General features: G+C 43.1%; 1 protein-coding gene across 2 annotated transcripts in view; it reads right to left on the bottom strand.

Moving 5' to 3' along the window:
- The window catches only part of wdr7 (WD repeat domain 7), a 146,725-nt gene that overhangs the window by 97,109 nt on the left and 27,758 nt on the right, over positions 1–21,858 (bottom strand). For both annotated transcript variants that reach the window (XM_083983743.1, XM_083983742.1), the window contains 4 exons: positions 16,273–16,487; positions 6,614–6,847; positions 5,949–6,242; positions 5,646–5,842 (listed from right to left, as the gene is read on the bottom strand). In XM_083983743.1, coding sequence (XP_083839869.1) covers positions 5,646–5,842; positions 5,949–6,242; positions 6,614–6,847; positions 16,273–16,487 — 940 coding nt within the window. The remainder of the gene's footprint in view (positions 1–5,645; positions 5,843–5,948; positions 6,243–6,613; positions 6,848–16,272; positions 16,488–21,858) is intronic.

The raw sequence follows: 21,858 nt of genomic DNA on the forward strand, positions 1-21,858 counted from the left end.
TTCCAACTCCGGTGCACATGGAGGAAGCTTTTCCACCGTCATAAATGTAAGAGAGGGAACAACATGAAAAAGCCAAAAACCCAAACACCTTCAAATATATAAGAGTTGCTGGTTTGGGGCGCTGAGGTGGAGCCAGGTCCGTGTTTGAGTTGAATAAAGGAGTCTTCAGCATCTGTAGCTGTACATCTACACACACCACCATGCAGGAGTTCTTTGTTTGAAGAAAGTAATAAACAGCTGGAGAACTTCTCCTCTCTTCTTCTGCGCTGCTCTTTAGGTTCAGTAATTAAGTTGCAAGACTTTAATGGACATTTCTAACTGGTGTAAACCGGTGACCCAGCAACATGAGGTGAGAGACTCCACCAGCAGGTCTACTGTCAGTTTAAAGGTATTCAGAAAAGAAAATAGAATTTGATTCCACCTTGGGTCTTAACATTAGTGTAATAACTCATCTATCAGACGATGTAGTCCAAACTTTGTGCAAAATTCTATTTTTGAGTAAATCCGGGATGAAAGTGTGGTAGTTTTTTTGCTTCACATTGGATAATACAGGGACACAAATGATCAGCCTGCTCACGATTCATCAGCCACTGATATTGGATCCGTCATCCGTCAATCAAACATCTGAGACACACACACACACACACACACCGCTCGGTCTCGCCCCAAACAGTGTATATCCCGTCAAATTTCTTTTCCTTACTCGGGTAAACTCGTGCGGCAACTCGTGGAAGGAGGCGTGACAAACAGGACAAACGCCCATTTCTGAACACCTTTAATTGTTTGTTTTCATTATTCTGAATTATGCCATTCTGTTACCAAATCATTTCCAGGAGACTGTAGCTAGGTACAATAGCGCATACAAAATAATTAACCCAAATAACTTCAGATAAGACCAAACCCAGATAAGTATTAACATAAATATATTTCCATACAATAGTTTCCATTTTCCATACTTTTACAGACCTGGAAATGTATAAAATCCAATTCCATACGTTTCCATACTGAACCCTGCTCAGTTGACTTCCAGACATCCTGACATAGCTCTGTAATGTTTCAGTAAAAACAAGAAAGTGGAGGGACTTGTCATGTAGACAGTGGTGTTGAGTGGACATGGAGCCGTGTGGACGGGACTGACAGGAACTCCACCCCCCACAGCCAACCTGCTGTGGGTCGGGATGAAATGGAGAAAGACGATGAAGATGATGAAGATGATGAGACCGCACATGTTTGAGCATTCAGCCAAAGACAGCGGAGAGACGTAAGATCTTTTCAGCATCGAGGGTTGAGGGACAACGAGGAGTTTTAGAAGAGTTAAGTGTTTCCACACAACATTTATGAGCCTCCGCACCGTGAAATTCTTTGACCGGCGCAAGACAGACTCATGTTTTCATTCATCAAGAATTAAAGTCAGAGGTTGGAAGACGATCACATACCGTCGTAGTTCCCACCATAAACGGAGATTCGGCGGCGTTATTCTCATGACTCGCCACTAAACCGAAAGTAAAGAAACGCTGGTCGGCTCGCCCAGCATTTCCACCACCACTAATAATAACAAAATAACCATAGAGACAAAACCATAGATTTATCTAAAATGGGCCCATTAACAAGTGGTAACCTGGATTCATCCACATTAATATGAGACTTTTTTATTGTCGCGGAATTTTTCGTTCTGCCGATGGAGAAACTCCTCGTTGTCCCTTTAATTGGACCTACAATCAAGAACGCTCTCCAATGCTCCAATGTGATTGAATTTACAGTATATTAGTATTTTAGTATTTAAGACTGGGCTTTTATTTGAGATTAAAAGCCACACACAAAGACACATGACTTCACCTGGACTCGTCTCACCTGCCCTGGCATCTAGACCTGCTACTTGTCCTCAGAGACTTGAGTTGGACAGTCAAGGTGTTCACACTTGACTTGGACTTGTTTAAACTGACTTGAGACCTGCCTTCGACCTGCCTTCAAGGATTTGTTATAACCCATGAAAAGAAAACTAAATTACACACAGGTGAAGTAAAAACCTGAGGCTTTCTCTCCTATGTACTCCCCCACCCCCCAACTCCCACACACACACACACACACACACACACACACACACACACACACACACACACACACACACACACACACACACACACACACACACACACACACACACACACACACACACACACACACACACACACACACACACACACACACACACACACACACACACACACACACACACACACACCTCCCCCCTCCTCCCTCCCTGCAGGGTTGTTCTGTGCAGGGTTGACGAAATGATGAAATGTTGTGTTGGTGTTACAGCAGCAGGACCATGACCTCTGTGTTAAATCTTTCACAGCACAATGAGAGCTCAGACAGACTAAACAATCAGCTTCACACACACACACACACACAGGACTGGATAGTAGCTGGACTTATTGTGTATGTGTATGAACAGAGTCTATGTTTCTGTGCTTTGAATTCAGCCTCTGTCGCAGCTTGTTTGGTTTATTATTTTGTTTTTCAGCAGGAATCACTGATGACGGATCGGGGATGTGTTTTTCTGCTTGGACCCATGCTCTGAATGAAACCTCCAGTAACATCTGGATCACATTTGTCATGGACTGATGAAGTCCAGTCTAAAGATGAATGCAGAGTTTTCTCAGACGTCCTGATCCAGATATTCAACCGCCACGCTGCAGTTTAACTGTTCTGCAATTCAGAATTCAAACAATATTATAGCAGGAAATAACTATTGTTTTGTAAAGATACGGTGGAGTAGTGGCATCTTGAGCAGAAGACCCACCACCTCCTCTTGTGAGATGGAAACGTGACTGTCCCCAACTGAAGAAAGCATGTTTTTGTCTGAAACAGCCTGTGTCTGGTCCCAGTGGACGAGTGTGAGGCTGAGCTTCAGCGTCCTGCTGTCAGGCTGCTCCAGGTCTGCTGAGGGGAATACACCCAGAGCTGCTGACGCCTCCACTTTCACTCTCAAGGGTCGTTTTCTTCTTCCCCCCAAAATGTCAATAACTTTACAGTTCATAACGTTACATGTGTCATAACTGATGGCCACATCACGCATAGCAACATTAGTGTACTTGCTATTACCCATTTTTAATGTGTTTGGTAAATGGTCAGCACTGCAAGCCAACGTGCTGCTTTGGGATGAAAATATATAGAAAAGACTCAGGCCTTAGGCTTCCTTTTTTCGGTGCTGTTCATTTTGCTGATGATTACAGAAGAGGACTGTAAATGAAAAGGAATGGCTTCTACACAGTTCTCATGCCCCCCTTCCCCCTGCTGTTAGACCGGTCTGCCATCCACTACTCACATTAAGCTGCCCTGCTCTCCCTGCCTTTCCCCCCACCAGAAGCTGCCTCCATCAGCTCTTGTTAACATTTCTATGTTTCTCATATTTGGTACTGTAAACTGTTTTCTTGTCTGTAACAACATCTCTGTCACGTCTGTCCGTCCTGGGTGAGGGATCCCTCCTCTGTCTCTCACCCTGAGCTTTCTCCTGTTTTTTCTAGGGAGTTTTTCCTCAGTGGATGTGAGGGTTGTTATGATGCTGTGTAAAGCCTTTTGAGACAAACTGTTTGTAAAAAAAAAAAAAAAAGGGCTATACAAATAAAACTGCCTTGCCTTGCCTGAATGTCCCGTTCGATAATTAATTAATTAATTAATAATAAGTATTCCATTTCAGATTCCTTGTCACTATGGTTGGTAAAGTAGATTTTTTTTTCTTTTTTGTGTCCGGACTCAGGTTGGGTTGGGGCTAAGACTGAATGCTGGTGAGCCGCGCTGCCTCAGGACCAGGGTTCAAAACCCGTGGGTCAGCCCCAGTCTGGGGCCTCATTTATCAAAAAGGGTGTAAAACTGCTACTAAATTTTTGCGTACGGCGAAAAGACGAAAATGGCGTACACCTAAAATATTTACACCTTTTTCAGATCTATCAAACTGTGTGTATGCACAACTCTCCGCAATCCCCCCTTCATGCCGTTCTCTCTCCTCATTGGATAAAGGTTATAGGATACAAGGAAGTATACAAGATGTTTTCTCCTCGGCTTACAGCAGAGCAGAGTGACTGACAGACCCGTGTTTCAGACCAAACACTCTATAGAAGTGATTGCTGTCGGAAGATACAACTATTTAAGACTTATATTAACACAAACATTCCGCTTACTTCTGCTTTAAAACAATGTAAAGCAGGATTTCCAGGATAGTTACCATTACTTTGCACGCCTTCCCACTACACAGTTACAGCTCTACTGGACTCGGTTTAGGTCATTTTCCATTACAGCCGAGTCCTTCACAGTTCCTCCTCAGGGCTGCGTTGTCTCACTCTCGTCAGCTCCAAACACACGTGCACCTCGTTAACTCAGGTGACAGAATAATAACAGTCTCAGTAGCTACAGATTAGTGTGCGCTGCTGCCGATGTGTTTTTAAACTTGCCGGGTTTGATCCTTGTCAGACGTCACACTCGAGTGTGTAAAAGCAAAAAAGCAAAATCCACAATCCTCTCTGTTTATCAATTAACATAGAGCCTAGTGTTATTATAGAGCGGGTTGGATTGCCAGCATCAACGGTGCACCACTACCACAATTACTTCAAAAAGATCCTACTGTGCTCTTCTAAATGTACTCCGCTCCTCTCTCCCTCTCACACTGCAGTTCTCTGACTCAGCAACGGTGTCGCCAATTCCTCCTGTTCCTCAAAACAGGTGTAAATCACGGTACGCCAGGGTCAAAATGGGTGTAAATGTCCGCACTTTTCCCCGTCAGGTTTTGGCTTGATAGATCACAAATTTGGCGGAGAAAAGTGCGTACGCACAAAACGGGGGAAAAAGGGTGTAAAAAAAGGTGTATCCACAATGATAAATGAGGCCCCTGGTTGTAATTTTCAGGCCTGTTGAGATCAGATCTTTAACTGCTTTGGAGTATATCACTGTGATGCTAGTGCAGGATCATTGAATGGTTCTATGATTAGAAACATATTAATATATGGTTACTGATATGGATATTCATGCAGTATATACAGTATATATATATTGATATGGACAATTACAGTATGTAGTATATGTATATTGATATGGATATTTATGTAGTAGATAGATAGATATATAAACCATTATGAGTAGAAAGGGATGCATACTTCCTTACACTCCTTTTTCTAACTTGTGCATATCATGATTTGATGATTTGATGTTGTGCATATCATGATTTGGTGTTTTAGACACGTTCATTTGAAATAAATTCATTCATTCATTCTGAATTATTGCGCTTTGTGCACGAATACACTTGTTGTGTGATTGCTTCTCTGGGGTTGGGGGGTGGCTGAACGGTGTCTGGACTAAGTGTTTGCTTTGGTCTGGTATGCTGGTGGTCTAGTGGAGGTGATGGCTGTCCACACAACTTTCAACTATAGTTCATGTGATGAACCACTAGACGCTGCTCAAGGAAAACTGGGATTGTAGTGAAAACCCTTAAATCTGGATTAGCTGTTTGTTTCCATCCACACACACACACACACACACACACACACACACACACACACACACACACACACACACACACACACACACACAGAACAGCAAAGCAAAGCATACAGTTAGTTGTATGTGTGTGTGTGTATGTGTGTGTTGGTCACCTGGCTGGTGCTTTCTTCATGTGCTCCCCAACAAAGGTGGCGTTGGTCATGCCCATCAGAGTGTTGGCCAGGGAAATGACGGACAGGAGGTGCTGCGTGGTGACGGCCCGGGACACGCCGTACGTCCCCTTCCCTACGATGTCAGACAGAGTCAGCTTCCGACCCGTCGCCAGGGACAACTGGCACAGCAAGGACTCCTGGGAAAAAAAGAGGAAAAAGTTGAAGTGAAGGTTTTTTTCCAGGATATAGTGGTGTGTGGTGTAAACAGACGGCTTTACCCAGACTGTTTACAGAGACCGGTACCTTGAAGGTGGGGAGCATGAGGGACATGTGTCCTCCTCTGGAGATCAGACCGAAGGAGATGGGGCAGTGGGGCCGGAGCATGCCCAGTCGCTCCAGACAGATGCCGTCCAGCTGTTCGTTGAGGCCCCAGGCGTGCAGGCAGGACATGAAGAGTTTGGCTGTGTCCATGGTCAGGTTGTACTCCAGCAGACTCAGAGACTTGGACTTCTCCTCACGCCTCCTCATCTCTTCTTCCTCCTCCTCATCTTCATCCAGGAGGTGCTCCTTTATGGTCTCCTTCATCGTCTCCTTCACCTGGTTTGGACAGGAGGTAATATTGATAGAAATACTGTAATGAAATGCTGTTGAAGTGGGAGAGCAGTGTGTTTTGTGTCTGTTGTGTATCTTTGTAGTAGTATGTCTTTGTGTTATTTTTTGTATGTAGGGAACCCCTCGAAAACGAGATGCTGCATCTCAAGGGGCTATCCTAAATACATTTAATTTAATTTAATTGAAATATTCAAAGAAAAGCACAAGACTGAAATAAAAGGCAATGTGAAAGAAAACTATGAGCGAAATTAAAGCTGCTTCGCAGAACTTAGTTTTAGCCTAAAGCAGCCAGTAACGTGTGATGATGAACTGATGTGCTCCTGCTCCTCCTCCTTGTGGCTCTCTGCTGTGCCGACCTGTTTGAAGATCTTGTTGGCCAGGAAGGAGCCTCCTTTGTCGGCCCCGGCCTGGCTCTTCTGCAGCGTCTCCGGGGACACCAGCGTGGGGTTGGGTCTCTGGGCCTCCTCCGTCAGCAGCTGGATGATCACCGCTTCCACGTCGAAGAACAGCACGTGCATGTCAGGGTCGGCCAGGTTGGTCTTCATGGCCTGGACCACCAGGGCATTGTGGGAGTATTTTGGCAGGTTGCCCTGAAGAGAGAGGGAGAGAGAGGGAGTTAGAAATAAAGGGAAGATTGATGAATGTTAGAAACTATAGCTGTGTGGAACTTCCTTCAGAGACAGTTAAACACCCAGTGAGGATTGGTCCATTTGGTCTGTTGGGTGAGAAAAATCATAATTCTAGAGGATGAACTTGTCATCTTTCCTTCTACTGAGGTATTAGGTTAACTACTGCGTTTATCCCCTTTTTTATACTTTTTTTCTGTAGCACTTTATTTCCAGTATAAAGTGCATTATAAATAAAATGTATTATTATTATTACATGATTTTTACATATGATGTGAGAAAATAAAATCTAAAACTGTGGATTAAGGCTTATCTGAAGTTATTCTGGATCCAGTCGCACTGTTGGATCATCAGAACATCAGAGAGGCTCAGCTTCATGTTTGAGTTAGACCAGGACTCAGAGGAGTCTGTGGAGACCAGAACCAGAAACCAGCAGGCATGCTCAGAGCTGTTAGCATCTTTTATTTGTTGATGTTATTGTTTCTGTACTGACGAGGCATGAAAACAGGGTGAAAGAACCGCGGCCTTCCCAAGGAGACAGCATTGGCTCCTCAGGTTTGTGACGCATGAAGTTGTGGCTGACTGAATCTAGGTTTATGAGACGGTCACTGGTTCTCTGCAGCCCAGGGAGGAAACTGTCTTATTTAACGATGATGAAAACATGATATGGATGTTTAATCTGAGCGGTCGGCCATTTGGAAGCGGTGAAACTAACATATAATCATCCTGTGAAGTCGATACAGCCGACGTGTTAACGAAGAGCCGCCTACGTCCTCCTGCAGCGAACAGAGGCAGATTTCCTCGGAGAACAAAGCCCAGCATTGTTACTTCGGCAAATAATGATTTAAATCGGTCGTTCCTGTGAACACAAACTGTCTCACGGACAGAGATACACAACAAACACACACATCAGCTGTAATTGCAACCAATACTAACACGCTGCTCGATAGTAATTGCATTAGCAGAGGCACCTGTGTGGAGCTGTATGTAGAAGAGTGCTGTTTGTTTACATGTTAATGAGCCCACCACTGCAATCAGACAAGTGTGATCCAGTTAGAGTCCCACTCTGAGGAAGGACAGGAGGGAGAGTATGACGTGAGGGAATAAAGATATCAAAGGGCCAACACTGGATTTCATCAGTGTGTGTTGAATGAAGGATTGTTCTGTTATGCTGAATTTAGAGAGATAGTTCAACATTTTGGCTAATTCGTCTGTTGCCATAATCCCTATAGTCATAGCAGTAGGTTTGTTACCTTTAATTGTCGGTGCAAGCTATTTTTAGAACGGTGGAGCAGAGACGTGAGCTGCTCAGTGAACGCAACGGAGGCTCATGGTATTTTTGCATTTCCCTCATCAAACTAAATACACAATCCAACAACTCCAAAACGCTCTGGTGGACAAGTTGTGACCTGCAATTTTGAACCAGCTGACCAAAAAAAATGACGGGTTCGGAACCTGAAAAGTCAGTTCCCAAGGGAACCAAGAAACAGATGCTTCTTCCCTGCGAACCATGACATCATCAGTGGGCGTGTCGTATTCTAGGCTGCTAGAAAGCAGTACAAGACAGAGCAAGTTGTATGAATTTCCCTTTGGGGCTTAATAAAGTAAAGAAATTCTTATCTTTGAACTTGGAGAAGAGATAATCAAGGCTGGGTTCACTCCACCCCACACCAAATCATTAATAAACTTAAATTAAGAAATTAAAAGAAGGATTACAGAGATAGCAAATAAATGTTGCTGCGGTTGTGTTTACACTTTGGTTCTCCCTAAACTGGTGTGAACGTGGGCTGTTTCAACAGAAAGCACCAAGGTTCTGAGAGTCCAGAACGGAGTCAGAACCAGAACCAGAACTGCTTCTGTCTGAAAGCACCCACTGAGGTCCCGCTGCCGTCACAGTGCTGACCCCAGTTCAGTCACAACCAGGTGGAGGAAGAGACACATTACATAATACAGTGACATGCAAAAATTTGGGCACCCATGGTCCACATGTCTGTTAATGTGAACAGTTCAGTAAGTGGAAGATGAAATGATCTCTAAAAGACATAAAGTTAAACAAGAAACACTCTTTTAATCAATATCAGTGTATTATTTAAGTTTTCTACAGTTTTACAGTGAAACAGGGAAACAAAGCAGCAGCCTGCAAAAGAATGGGAAACCCAGGAAACTTGAGCTCTCACATAACTTTGACCAAGGTATCAGACAAGATATTTACTATTGACAAACTGAGTTTCCAAGGGGGGGGGGGGGGGGCAAACCTTTGCTGTTGCTTTTCTTTTTCTGTCATTTTGAACATGGAAAAGACGAAAATAAAAAATATTGTTTAAAATGCAGAGGGAATGTGTCATGTGTAACTTTATGTCTTTTGGAGATCATTTCATCTTCCACTTGCTGAACTGTTCACATCAACAGACATTTGAATGTGAAACACAAGATCAGAACCTCCTCTCTGGGTTTTAATGCGTGTGTGTCCCTGTGTGTGTGAATATGTGTGTGTGGCGTTCTGGTGGAGCAACACTGCCATCTAAAGGAAAACTGTGGTACTCAACATGTATACAGACGTGAATCAACGAGACAAACACAGCCACATGTTACTGAAGGTTGTGATGGAGTCACTAGGAAATGTTTCCTGAGGCTAAATGAACACATGCAGATACAGAAACAGAGGAAACTCAAGTTTCTGGAATCTGGTACAAAAAATAATAATAATCTGAAATTCTGTCGAGAAAAAAGTTCTTAGTGAGGCAGAGGTAGAGTAGTCTGGTCTAAATGCCCATGACTATTGCATTTTAAAAAAATGATGTGAATATCTTGTCTTGCGCGAGCGCACGCACACGCACGCACACACATACACACGCACACTGCTCTATAGCTCCTGGGCAGTAGGTTTAAAGGTCATTGTCCTGCAGGGCCCTTCTGGCAAACAACACTGGAATCCAGCACACACACACACACACACACACACACACACACACACATGCAGAGAGGGAGTGACAGCAAGAGAGAGAGAGAGAGCTATAGTTAACAAACACTGGACACAAACATATAGAAAAACAGAGTGGCCTTTTCAACGTCACTGAATGTGGTCTCTTGGACGCCTGGTAGGCAGCAGCTGCTGAAGGCAAGGCAAGGCACTTTTATTAGTATAGCCCCTTTTTACAAACAGTTTGTCTCAAAGGGCTTTACATCCCATCATAACAACATCCTCTGTCCTTAGACCCTCACATCCACTGAGGAAAAACTCCATGGAAAACCCTTTTAACAGGGAAAACCAGGAGAAAGCTCAGGGAGGGATCCCTCACCCAGGACGGACAGACGTGCAATAGATGTTGTTACAGACAAGTGTTACAGTGGAGGAAACCAGCTGAGCTTCTAAGTTTCAGTCTGATTAACTGAATTAGTAACGGAGTTACCATATATGACCATTTATAGCCCGGGTGTTTAAAGGGACAACAAGGAGTTTCTATTTGGTTATAAAAAAGTCTCACGTTAATGTGGATGAATCTACGTTACCACTTGTTAATGGCTCAATTTTCGATAAATATATCGTTTTGTCTCTATGGTTATTTTGTTATTATTAGTGGTGGAAATGCTGGGCGAGCCAACCAGCGTTTCTTTACTTTCGGTTTCGTGGCGAGTCATGAGAATAACGCCACCGAATCGCCGTTTATGGTGGGAACTACGACGGTATGTGATCGTCTTCCAACCTCTGACTTTAATTCTTGATGAATGAAAACATGAGTCTGTCTTGCGCCGGTCAAAGAATTTCACGGTGCGGAGGCTCATAAATGTAGTGTGAAAACACTTCGCTTTTCCAAAACTCCTCGTTGTCCCTTTGATATGCTCCATCCACTTGGAGCTGGAGTTTATAAGAACCAGGCTACAATTTATTTTTGCAATGAGCAGCACCAGACCATCATGCAAAGAACAAGGAGGTCACTGTAGGACCACTGGAACAAAATGACTTTTTTCCTCAACACATCTTTATTGACATCAGACAATAAATACAAAGACAGTTTGTCTGTGTTGACACAGAGAGCTGATCAGAGCAGCCAATCAGATCAGTGTTGATCACGGTAATGTCAACACAGTAAAACTGCATTTATATATTTGTCTTTGTCTATTAGCAGTCCAGCGTGACCTGTCCTGTTTGCGTGTCTCTCTGTGTGTGTCTCTCTGTGTGTGTCTCTCTGTGTGTGTCTCTCTGTGTGTGTCTCTCTGCGTGAGTCTCTCTGTGTGTGCGCCTGCATGCGAGAGAGAGAGTGGGAGGAGGGGCTGACTGACAGAGGTGAGAGCCGCTGAAACAAAAACGAAAAAACACTTTTTTTCTGTGCAAGACTATGGTAAACACTTCATTGAACAGGCGTTTAATAAGCTGAATGAGGTCGGAGCCGGCGGCTGTTAGAGCATAGGCGCGTATTTGCATGTGGGCGATATGGTATTACATTATAAAAGTAATTCATTAGCAGGAACAGTAACTATTGTGTTACTAAAATGCTTAAATATGTCAAATAACTTGGACTTGCCCTCCTCACCCCCTTCACCCCCTCACCCCCTCACCTCTTTTTTATCTGGAACTAACCAACTCACTCAGTATTCCTCCGCACAGGCAGGCTGATGGGGGAAACAGTAACTTTTTTGATTGTGCCGTTATTCCCCATCACTGATGATACTGATTACTAATATGACCATTGTTTGATTGATTTATAATGTCTACGAAAAGAAAAACACAACATCACAAGAAAATCTAAAATCACATTTTCAGCTCTCCACTTTTCCTTTAATTGATTAAAGGGGACACGTTATGAAATATCACTTCTGAAGGCTCTTTAACATATATCTGGATGTTTGTCTTGCCTTCCGGCCCCCAAATTATGAGAATTGACAAAATAATCTGTAATTTTCAGGCTCTCTAGGTTGAAATCCATGTGGTTTTATGAGCTCAGTTCTTTTCTAATGATGTAACTAGTTTTCAAATTTGCATAATCCCACCCCTACCTAGTACCAGTAGAAGGGGGCGGGGCAAGCAGTGGTTCATTTGCATTTAAAGGGACAGGCACTGAAAGCAGCCGTTGTGAACAGGGCTGTTTAGAGAGGATGAAAAGAGCTGTGATGTTTGATCCTTGGGGGATTTTGACCAAAGCATGTCACAGACATGTCTTTAAGACACCTGGGGACTGTTTTAATATGTGGAAAAGAGGCAGAATATGTCTCCTTTAAATAGCTGAAAAACATCAAATTGAAATGAAGATTAATTTTCTGTTGATCCAATTACCAGCTTCACCTCTGGTTCCGTGTCTTTCTTTCATGACACCGACAGATTTACAGATCAGCAGGTTCAGCAAAAAACCCAGCCAGAGGACAAGCTCAAAGTCACACGTGGACCTGCTCACACACCAAACCTGAGCAGAAAACAAACAGGAGCTGTGAACACACACACACACACACACACACACACCGACGAACACCTGCAGCTGGCTGGGTGTGATGTTTGGCTTGATAGTCTGACATTTCATGGTCATTATCTGTCATTACACCCTGCTGGGGCGGACACGCCGAGGGGAGCTGCTGCTTCTGACCCATAATTTGAGTGGATATGTGAGAGAAATGACTCAGAGGCCAGAGGCAGAGAGGAGAACAGTGAGGTGTTTTTGATGGAACGGGGGAGAAAAGATTGCTGCTGTTGTGTGTTGGCCTTTTCAGAGAAGAGTTGTGATTATGGGCAGTTATGGCAGGAAAAACCTGGGAGACACCCACAATAAATCCCACACACACACACACACACAGACGGAGAAGAATCAGCACTAAAGGTTATCTGGTGGAGGAGAAAGGACACAGCAGAGACAGGGGGATGCTGAGCTAAATGATTCCAAGTGAGACTGTAAAAGTCAAACTGTAGCAGCTGAACGAACTGTTCAAACACTCAATTATTCATGGTGTTTGTTTTCTACGCTGGCAGGCCCAGGTGGGCTGGGTTTACACATCATCCCAGCACACACAGATGAAGGAGGTTAACCATTAGGATTTGTACAGGAATCTGATGATTATTTAGTATGTTTTCAAAAATGAAATACATACATACATAGATCAGTTCATACAATCAGAGGCTTAACATCAGATACTGAGTGGTGAGATTATTTACCTAATATTGTATCTGTATTCAAAAATGAACTTTCACCAATTACCACACAAGTTCAGTTCTGATGTGTTCTGATCTGACCTCAGCACTATTATTATTAGTAGTAGTAGTTAGGGGTGGGAATCTTTTACTATCTCACGATTAGATTTGATTGTGATTTTTGGGGCTACGATTAGATTCCAAATCGATTTTCGATTCAAAACGATTTGATTCCTAATGATTTCTGCTTCAGTCTATCGGTGTGCAAAGGATCCTCATGATCTACTCCAGTCTGCTTTGAAGACAGAATGACTTAAGTCTTTTTCACATTTATTGAGTTTAAACATTTATCCATGCTTAGATGGAATTGTTGAAACTGTTGCATAAAAGCAATATACAAAATTAAAATAGTGCAGTTAAACATGCTGCCTTTTAAACTCTAAGGAAATGGAGGCCGACAGCCAGCAGATTTGTTTCCTTTTTTATTTCTTAAAATCGATTTTGGGACATTTTATATCGATTCTGAATTGTATTAAATGATAATTAGTTAGCAAACAGTCTCCTTCCTTCAGATGAGCTGGAGTGACCTCATGTCTGTGTCCCCCACATGAACCTGAGTCCAACGGTCAGGTCTCTACCAGCACCTGAGACTCAGATCCTTCATTTCCTTCACCAGCTAGTTGCCAACTGTCTATTTTCTGCCCAGACAGGTTCAGTACAGCAGAGGTTCTCAACTGGTCTCACCCTGGGACCCAAATATCCCCATGATCATTTAAGGGATATTTCAACATTTTAGCAAATGCACCTATTGCTATAATCCCTATAGCCTTAGGAGTAGGTTCAGTACCTTTAATTGTCGGTGCAAGCTGTTTTAAGATCGGCGAGGCAGAGACGCAAGCTGCATGGTACTTTCGCATTTCCCTCATCAAACTAAATACACAATCCAACAACTCCAAAATGCTCTGGTGACCTGCACATTTGCCACGCAAACCTCTTCAGGTTTGGCACAAAGATGAACTGCCACAGTTTGGGTGGTGAAGGGTCAGTAGTCAGTCACCACTACTCCCAAATTCATTCACTAATTATCACACAATTTAAGTTAAACTTTTATAAGAAAAAAAAAAAGGTTTAAACATTTTATATCCAAATGGTCAAAGGTCAACGTCACTGTGACATCATAATGATCTGCAAACCACTTGTGGCCACTGTTCAGTGCTGTGGCTCAGAAAGCAACTGGACTGGACGACAGAGGAAACAAAGCAGCAGTGATGATATAAATGATGATGACACTGGAGTTCCAGTATTTCTCAGTGTTAAAGCTTCCTGCTACCTGCCTCTTTGCAGCATTAGAGACTTCCTTCCTTCCGGTCTGGATTGCATTAAGTGAAGGTTAGCAAGCTGAGATAACCGCTTCCAGACAGGACTGGAGGAATGAAGCAGCACTGACTCATATCTCTGTAGATCTGAGCAGCTCTGGAAAGTCAAGTTCACACAAGCAAAGAAACACTGCACGCTGAAGACAGTCCAGGATTCCCAGGCAGACACACACACACACACACACACACGGTGGCTGAAGTGTTGACCTTTGGTTCGTCTCCAACAGCGTTTTAATTGGTCTGTGACTTAGGCCAGCTATCTGACCCACAGGACCAGTCTGTGTGTGTGTGTGTGTGTGTGTGTGTGTGTGTGTGTGTGTGTGTGTGTGTGTGTGTGTGTGTGTGTGTGTGTGTGTGTGTGTGTGTGTGTGTGTGTGTGGCAGTTTGTGATGAATGAGACAAAATGGCATCGAAAAAGAAATGTGAGGAGGTGAAGGAGGAGACATCTGAACTCAGAAAAATCGGATCTAAATCAATTCAACTCATCATTACAAGTCGACGTCTGACAAAAGCTGTCAGGAAGCTTTTCCCTCCAAAACCAGCAGCTCTCAAACACACATGTACTCACTAATGAAAGCAGACTGACCTCTTTTCCATTGCTACACAAGTTTGCCTTAATGATCAGTCTGAAGGCGCACACACACACCCGCACATGCACTTACACAGATGCATGGGAGAAAGAGTGAGCTGCTCACTGCAGTACAAACTGTACAGTGTTTGAGCCTTTGTCTGAGATGCTTCAACCAGTGATTCTTTGTTTTTAAAGGAATATTTCAACATTTTGAGACGTGAGCTCTGCACGGCACACGGTACTTTCGCCTTTCCCTCATCAAACTCATCAAATACACAATCCAACAACTCCAAAACGCTCTGCTGGACGAGTTGTGACCTTCACATAGGGGTGGAACCTATGTACAAGCCAACCGGCTTCGTTCCCTCCTTGCACCATTGAAATTTGTGTGCTAAGTAAATAAACTCTAAACACAAAACACATTGACCAGAGTTGTTAGACTCCAGACAAGGCTGCTCGGCAGAGTGACTTCAAAAGCGCAAGTAGTTATGAGTGTGTTGTAACATTGTTACATGTTACATAATCATACGTTATTATTTCATAGCGTGGTGAATGTGCAGGTCACAACTTGTCCACCAGAGTGTTTTGGAGTTGTTGGATTGTGTATTTAGTTCGATGAGGGAAACGTGGAAATACCGCGCAACTCACGTCTCTGCCCCGCCGATCTAAAAACAGCTTGCATCAACAATTAAAAGTAATGAACCCACTGCTAAGACTATAGGAATTATGGCAATAGGCATATTTGCCAAAATGTAAAAATATCCCTTTAAACTGCACCCACTCTTTCTGCCATCTTTTATTCCCTGTCTCATTGTATTTTTAACTTTCTTAAATATTGTGGTATTTTTTTATGGCCATTAATCCTGTGTGAAATATTTAACGCTATTATCTATTGTTTGTTTAGTTTTTTGTCTTATTTCATTCAGCTGCTCTTATCTGTTCCTTCCTGCTTTAACTTTACCATTATTTGTTTTATTTTCTAATCTCATTCAGTGTTTTCTGTGTGTGTTTCTGAGTTTCTTGGGCTCTTATGGCTTTTATGTCACTGTTGTTGGGTTCTTCTGCCATTATTATTATCAACATTATTGACATGTCTGTCTGCAGTGTTTCTGAAGGACATCACAGCAGGCAAAGGGACAAAAATGAGCAGCTATGAAGAACGACAACCAGTCTGGACAGCATGTCTTCCTGTGTGTAGAGCTCATACATAAACCATAAAGCTGGTTCTTTAGTGTGTGTGTGTGTGTGTGTGTGTGTGTGTGTGTGTGTGTGTGTGTGTGTGTGTGTGTGTGTGTGTGTGTGTGTGTGTGTGTGTGTGTGTGTGTACCTTGTCAGCGTTGTCTGCAGCCAGCAGGTTGGTGGCCAGCGTCTGCAGTTTGTGCGTGGCCATGTTCTTGAGCGCTGCCAGGCTGCGGCGGGTCATGGCCTGCTTCAGGTTGACGGCCGAGTGGCTCAGACCGTCCACGGTGGCCGGGGCCAGCTCATCACAGGCGTTGAGGATCTCCACTGCTGTTATGCCCATCACACAGCGGTCCAGAGCTCCTGCAGGTCAACACACTCTGCTGTGAGTCATCAGGTAATAATGCTGCACCAAGAGGAAGATATCTAAACAAGTCTACACAGATTAGCTGTTTATTGATTGTAGATAGAAATGATTCCCAGACACAGGTTAGATTTACTGATTCACTAGCTATGTTTACATGCGCAAAATTTCTTCATCAGATTAAAAATTTGAGGGATCGGAAAATCCGAATCCACTGTTTACATGGGCGCAAATTCAAATAATCCGATCATGACGTGCGTACACATGCACCAAGCTTTATTCAGAATAACAGCATTTTGACATGAGCAGAGCTGTCTTTTCCCCTAAAACAACAGCAGAAGAAGAGTTGTACTTCCTGTACTGTAAACAAACCAATAAACGTGGAAGTGGCTCAATTTATCCCATTCAGTTCTCAAAATGGACCTGAGCCAGATCTTAAGAGCTGTTGCTGTCTCCTATTGTAGGCTACATCGTTATTAAGCAGACTCAGCAACGTGTACTACTGTTCCTGCCATTGATAAATCACACAGACCCATGAAAAGTACGGATGTGAACACGCCATGTCCCGCCCTCTATACGCCCAAACACAACCATATGGTTACATCAGTGTAAGACGGTGAAGACAACGGACAGAGAGCGGGGAAAGAAGCGGGATTACTCTGAAAGCGAGATACACAGCAATATGGGGTCGGTAGCCTACTCGCTCTCTTTTTTCTCTCCTCTCGTCAGCTCCAAACTCACTCGTCCACCTGGTTAACTCAGGTGACAGAAGTCTTAGTAGATCAGCGGGTTTGGTTCCTGTCGGACGTCACACTAGAGTGTGTAAAAGCAAAAATGAATAGGCTAAATAAATAAGAACCGTGTACAGCCGCGTCGCGTTAGTGGGAAAGGACGTAATGATCGGAATAAGTGTTTACATGGACGTCGTTCGGAATAACGATCGGCATAAACCACCCCTCTCCATCCGAACAGAATTTCTTTCGGATTGAGCCGAATCCGATCAGAATCTTCCAATTGACGTGTTTACATGACACATTTTAATTTCGGATCAGCCCTTTATTCCGAACATTTGTGTCCATGTAAACGCACCTACTGACAGGGAGTTAACTCTTCTCTGTGTGTTGGTGAAACCATGGCGCTGTCTGTGGTGCTGAAGTAACAGACAACTATATAACTCCTCATCTGATATGAAACTGTCTGTAAACAACTGATACAATGTTCCATCTCAGTCTGCTAAGGGGATAATGTACACTTAAGCCCAAAAGTATTCATACCCCTGTCAGATACAAGGAATGTCTTCATGTTTCCATTACAGATTAGTATTTCAACTCAGATTTTGGTACTACTTGATGATACTTAGTCGATGCTGGCACCTTTGTGTATCCTTTCCCTCCTTTTTGGCATTTACAATGTGTGCTCTTAAAGCAGAAGTAAGCGATTTGGTCGTTTTGGCTAATGCTGCGTTCCAGGTAGGCTTTTGAAACCGTAAATTACAGCTTCAAGTCACAACTTACGACTTTGTAGCGTTCCAGGCAACCCCCTCGTGTTTTTCCGACCTGTTTTACCTGTGAAAGTCACTATAACGGCCACTCGTAACTTCTGACCCGTGAACTCGTACCAGATCGAACTGGTACGACTTCACAGGTCGGAAAAACACGAGTTACGGGCTGCCTTGAACGCACCATAACAGTCCTCGTCCCTACGTCACCACATTCACGGCGTCCCTTGGCTGCACACACAGCCCTGCATGCCGTTCTCTCTCCTCATTGGATAAAAACTGTAGGATACGATAAATGTTTTCTCCTCGGCTCAGAGCAGAGCAGAGTGACTGAGAGACCCGTGTTTCAGACCAAACACTCTATGTAAGTGATTGCTGTCGGAAGATATAACTATTTAAGACTTATATTAACACAAATATATCACTTACTTCTACTTTAAGTCCTCACTGAGTTCTCTGGTCATTTTGGACATGGTGATTTTTGTTCAATGTTTAAATGAACACCACAATGTAACTTTACTTAAATAAATTGGTCATGGCTCCAGACTTTACTGCATGTCCTATTTATGTCAAATGTGAGTTGAAATACTAAACTGTAATGGAAAAAATGAAGAAATACCTTGTATTTGACAGGGGGATGAATCCTTTTGGGCTGTTATTAGAGCTAAATGTAGTTCAGTGATCTTTGATTTTCACTACTAGGACAATGTGTATGTGGCATCAGGATCAGGATTACTATGTTTGGAGCTGGATCTTAACCCACTTCAGCGGAGGGTTCAACAGTTGCACTCTCCAGCACTTTGTATGATATGGATGCACATATCTATTGTATGTGGTCGTGTGTAAATCGTATGTTCTGTGTTACTTGCGGCTGCAGCATTGGCGAATGGCCCAGAACAAATTTCTCACATTGTGGGACAATAAAGTTAATCTTAATTTTAGTAGTAGTTTACAGCCCTTGGCTGTTTCAAAATGACAAAGTTTCGTTCTGATTTTGAGAGAAATACATTTGGATTCAATGTTGAGGACAAATGAACTGGAGTGATTCCCAACCAGGGGTATGTGGACCCCTCGAGGTACACAAGCACATTGCAGGGGTATGTGGCGATATTTATCAATTTATTTACAAGATGATAAGTTAATATTCTCAGTTATTTCATAAGCCCATTACTAAAATATGATGTGCTCTCCACATCTAGTTCCCACTAGGAGACAATAACCTGTGGCACAGCTCTGTGAAGACACATGCTGCCAAGGCCACAGCCAACACATCCAGTTACTGCTGCTGTGGACTCAAGAGAGCTGAACCTTCTATGTTTTGAGTGTTACAAGAGTTTAATAGAACAAAGCAGGTTGATTTTTATTTGGAAGGCAAACAGATTCTGATTTAGTTGTGTTTAATTTGAGTTCAAAAGAACAAAAATCAAGAAGAATTATTATTCACTAGTACACAGTAAGTGTCAAAATGTATTTGTCAAATTAAAGAGAGAAATTCAAATGATTTTCATTTTCATAATCAGTTGTGTCGGTTTTATATGAACACTTTTGGAGAGTCAACATGTGTGTGTGAGGGAGGACTCATGGTCTGACAAATAAGCTCAGGAGCTACAGCTACACAAGACAAAAGGTTGGGAACCACTGAACTACACAACACTTAAAAAAAATGATCTTTTTAGTTATTCCACATTTGAAACAGATTTTAAACCTTCCTTTTTTTGTTTTGTTTTTTAATCTTAACATCTTATATATTTTACATTTTCCTTGTATGTATATTTACTACAATTGTGTGATTTCCAGCTTCACCCATGTGCTTTTTCATTCCTGTCCCACAGTCTCTGTTTCTGTTTCTATCAATCTTTCTCATCTTGTCTGCTCTCTTCTATCTATATCAATGTTCCACTCTCTCTCTCCCCATCTCCCACTCAGTCTCATCATCCATTATCACTTGAATATGATTCAGGTCTCAGACAGAGTCTTCTCCCACTCTCACTGCAACAGATCTCTGCCTTCACAGACGGAGAGAACGCTTTACAGAGACATCATTAGTTGCAGACACAGCTGACAACCCTGGTATTGAGTGAAAGGAGAAGTGGCACCATTATACCTGTCTGTGTGTGTGTGTGTGTGTGTGTGTGTGTGTGTGTGTGTGTGTGTGTGTGTGTGTGTGTGTGTGTGTGTGTGTGTGTGTGTGTGTGTGTGTGTGTGTGTGTGTGTGTGTGTGTGTGTGTGTGTGTGTGTGTGTGCGCGCGTGTGTGTGTGTGGCGCCTGCAAGCCATGGCCCTATTACATGTCCAACGCCTGGCTTCACACACACGTTCCTTAATTTCACACTTAGCTAACTTGCAATCCCCCAGCACTGCAGCTCATTCAGGACACACACACACACACACACACACACACACACACACACACACACACACACACACACACAGTGGCTGGCCATGATTCAAGCTAATGTTGCCCCTGTGCTGCTGCTGTGCCATATACATGTTTACTGCAGATGATTCTGTCATGGTTGGAGCTGCAGTGTCAGAGGTGGAGAGTAAAGAGAGAGTCACGAGCTTTAAAGGGATAGTTCAACATTTCGGCAAAGTGGCCCATTGCCATAATCAACCAATAGTTTTAGGAGTAGGTCCATTACATTTAATTGTCGGTGCAATCTGTTTTTAGAATGGCGGAGCAGAGCCGCGAGCTGCTCAGAGCTACGCTACAGAGGCTCATTATGGGATTTCTTGGTTTCCCTCATCAAACTCATCAAATACACAATCCAACAACTCCAAAACACTCTGGTGGACAAGTTGTGACCTGCACATTCACCACACTATGAGATAATAACACAACGTTACCAGACAGAGTTGTTGTAGAGGGAAATTCATACAAAACAGCCAATGCACGTTTGCATCTGGGGCAGTTTTTCGTCAAGCAATTTGCCTCAAAAACAACTCCACCGTTCTAAAAACAGCTTGCACCGACAATTAAAGTTAACGAACCTACTCCTAAAACTATAGGGATTATGGCAATGGGCCAGTTTGCCAAAATGTTCAACTATCCCTTTAAAGAAATACTTGGACAGATCAATATGAATATGAATGTATCTCATATAGAGACCAGGATCAGACCAGGATCAGACCTGGGTCGGGTCGGGCCAGCGTTGAGGTCAGATGAGTTTTGGTATCCTGGAGCGTATTAAAGCAGATATCAGCTTCACGGCCGTTTCGGCTAATGCTGCGTTCAAGGCAGGCTTTTGAAACCGTAAGTTACAGCTTCAAGTCACAACTACGACTTGGTAGCGTTCCAGGTAACCCGTAGCTCGTGTTTTTACCATCCTGTTGTCTGTGAAAGTTCCCTATAACGGCCACTCGTAACTTCCGACCCGTGAACTCGTACCAGATCGAACTGGTATGACTTCACAGGAAGGAAAAACACAAAGTACGAGTTTCTTTGAACGCACCATGAGTTAGCAGCCCCCGCCCTTGTCAGGCATCAATTGGTCCTCGTGCTACGTCACCACATTCACGCGCATCCCTTGGCTGCACACACAGCCCTTCATGCCGTTCTCTCTCCTCATTGGATAACACTTGTATCCCACAAGGAAAATTTTCTCCTCGGGTTACAGCAGAGCAGAGTGACGGAGAGACTCGTGTTTAGGCTGAAATACTTCATGTAAGTGATTGCTGACGGAAAATAGGACTATTTAGGACTTATATTAACAAAAACATTCCACTGATATCTGCTTTAATGTGCTGAATTTGTTTCATTTTGAATGCAGTCATTTTTTTCTTTCATATTTTAGCCAAATGCAAATTTATGTGTAAAGCCTTAAATGTTTTAGCTTTTTTTATAGCAAGAACTTTTCCACTTCTTGATTAGCA

Source organism: Trachurus trachurus, assembly GCF_905171665.1.
Source record: "Trachurus trachurus genome assembly, chromosome: 12".
Lineage (NCBI taxonomy): Eukaryota > Metazoa > Chordata > Actinopteri > Carangiformes > Carangidae > Trachurus > Trachurus trachurus.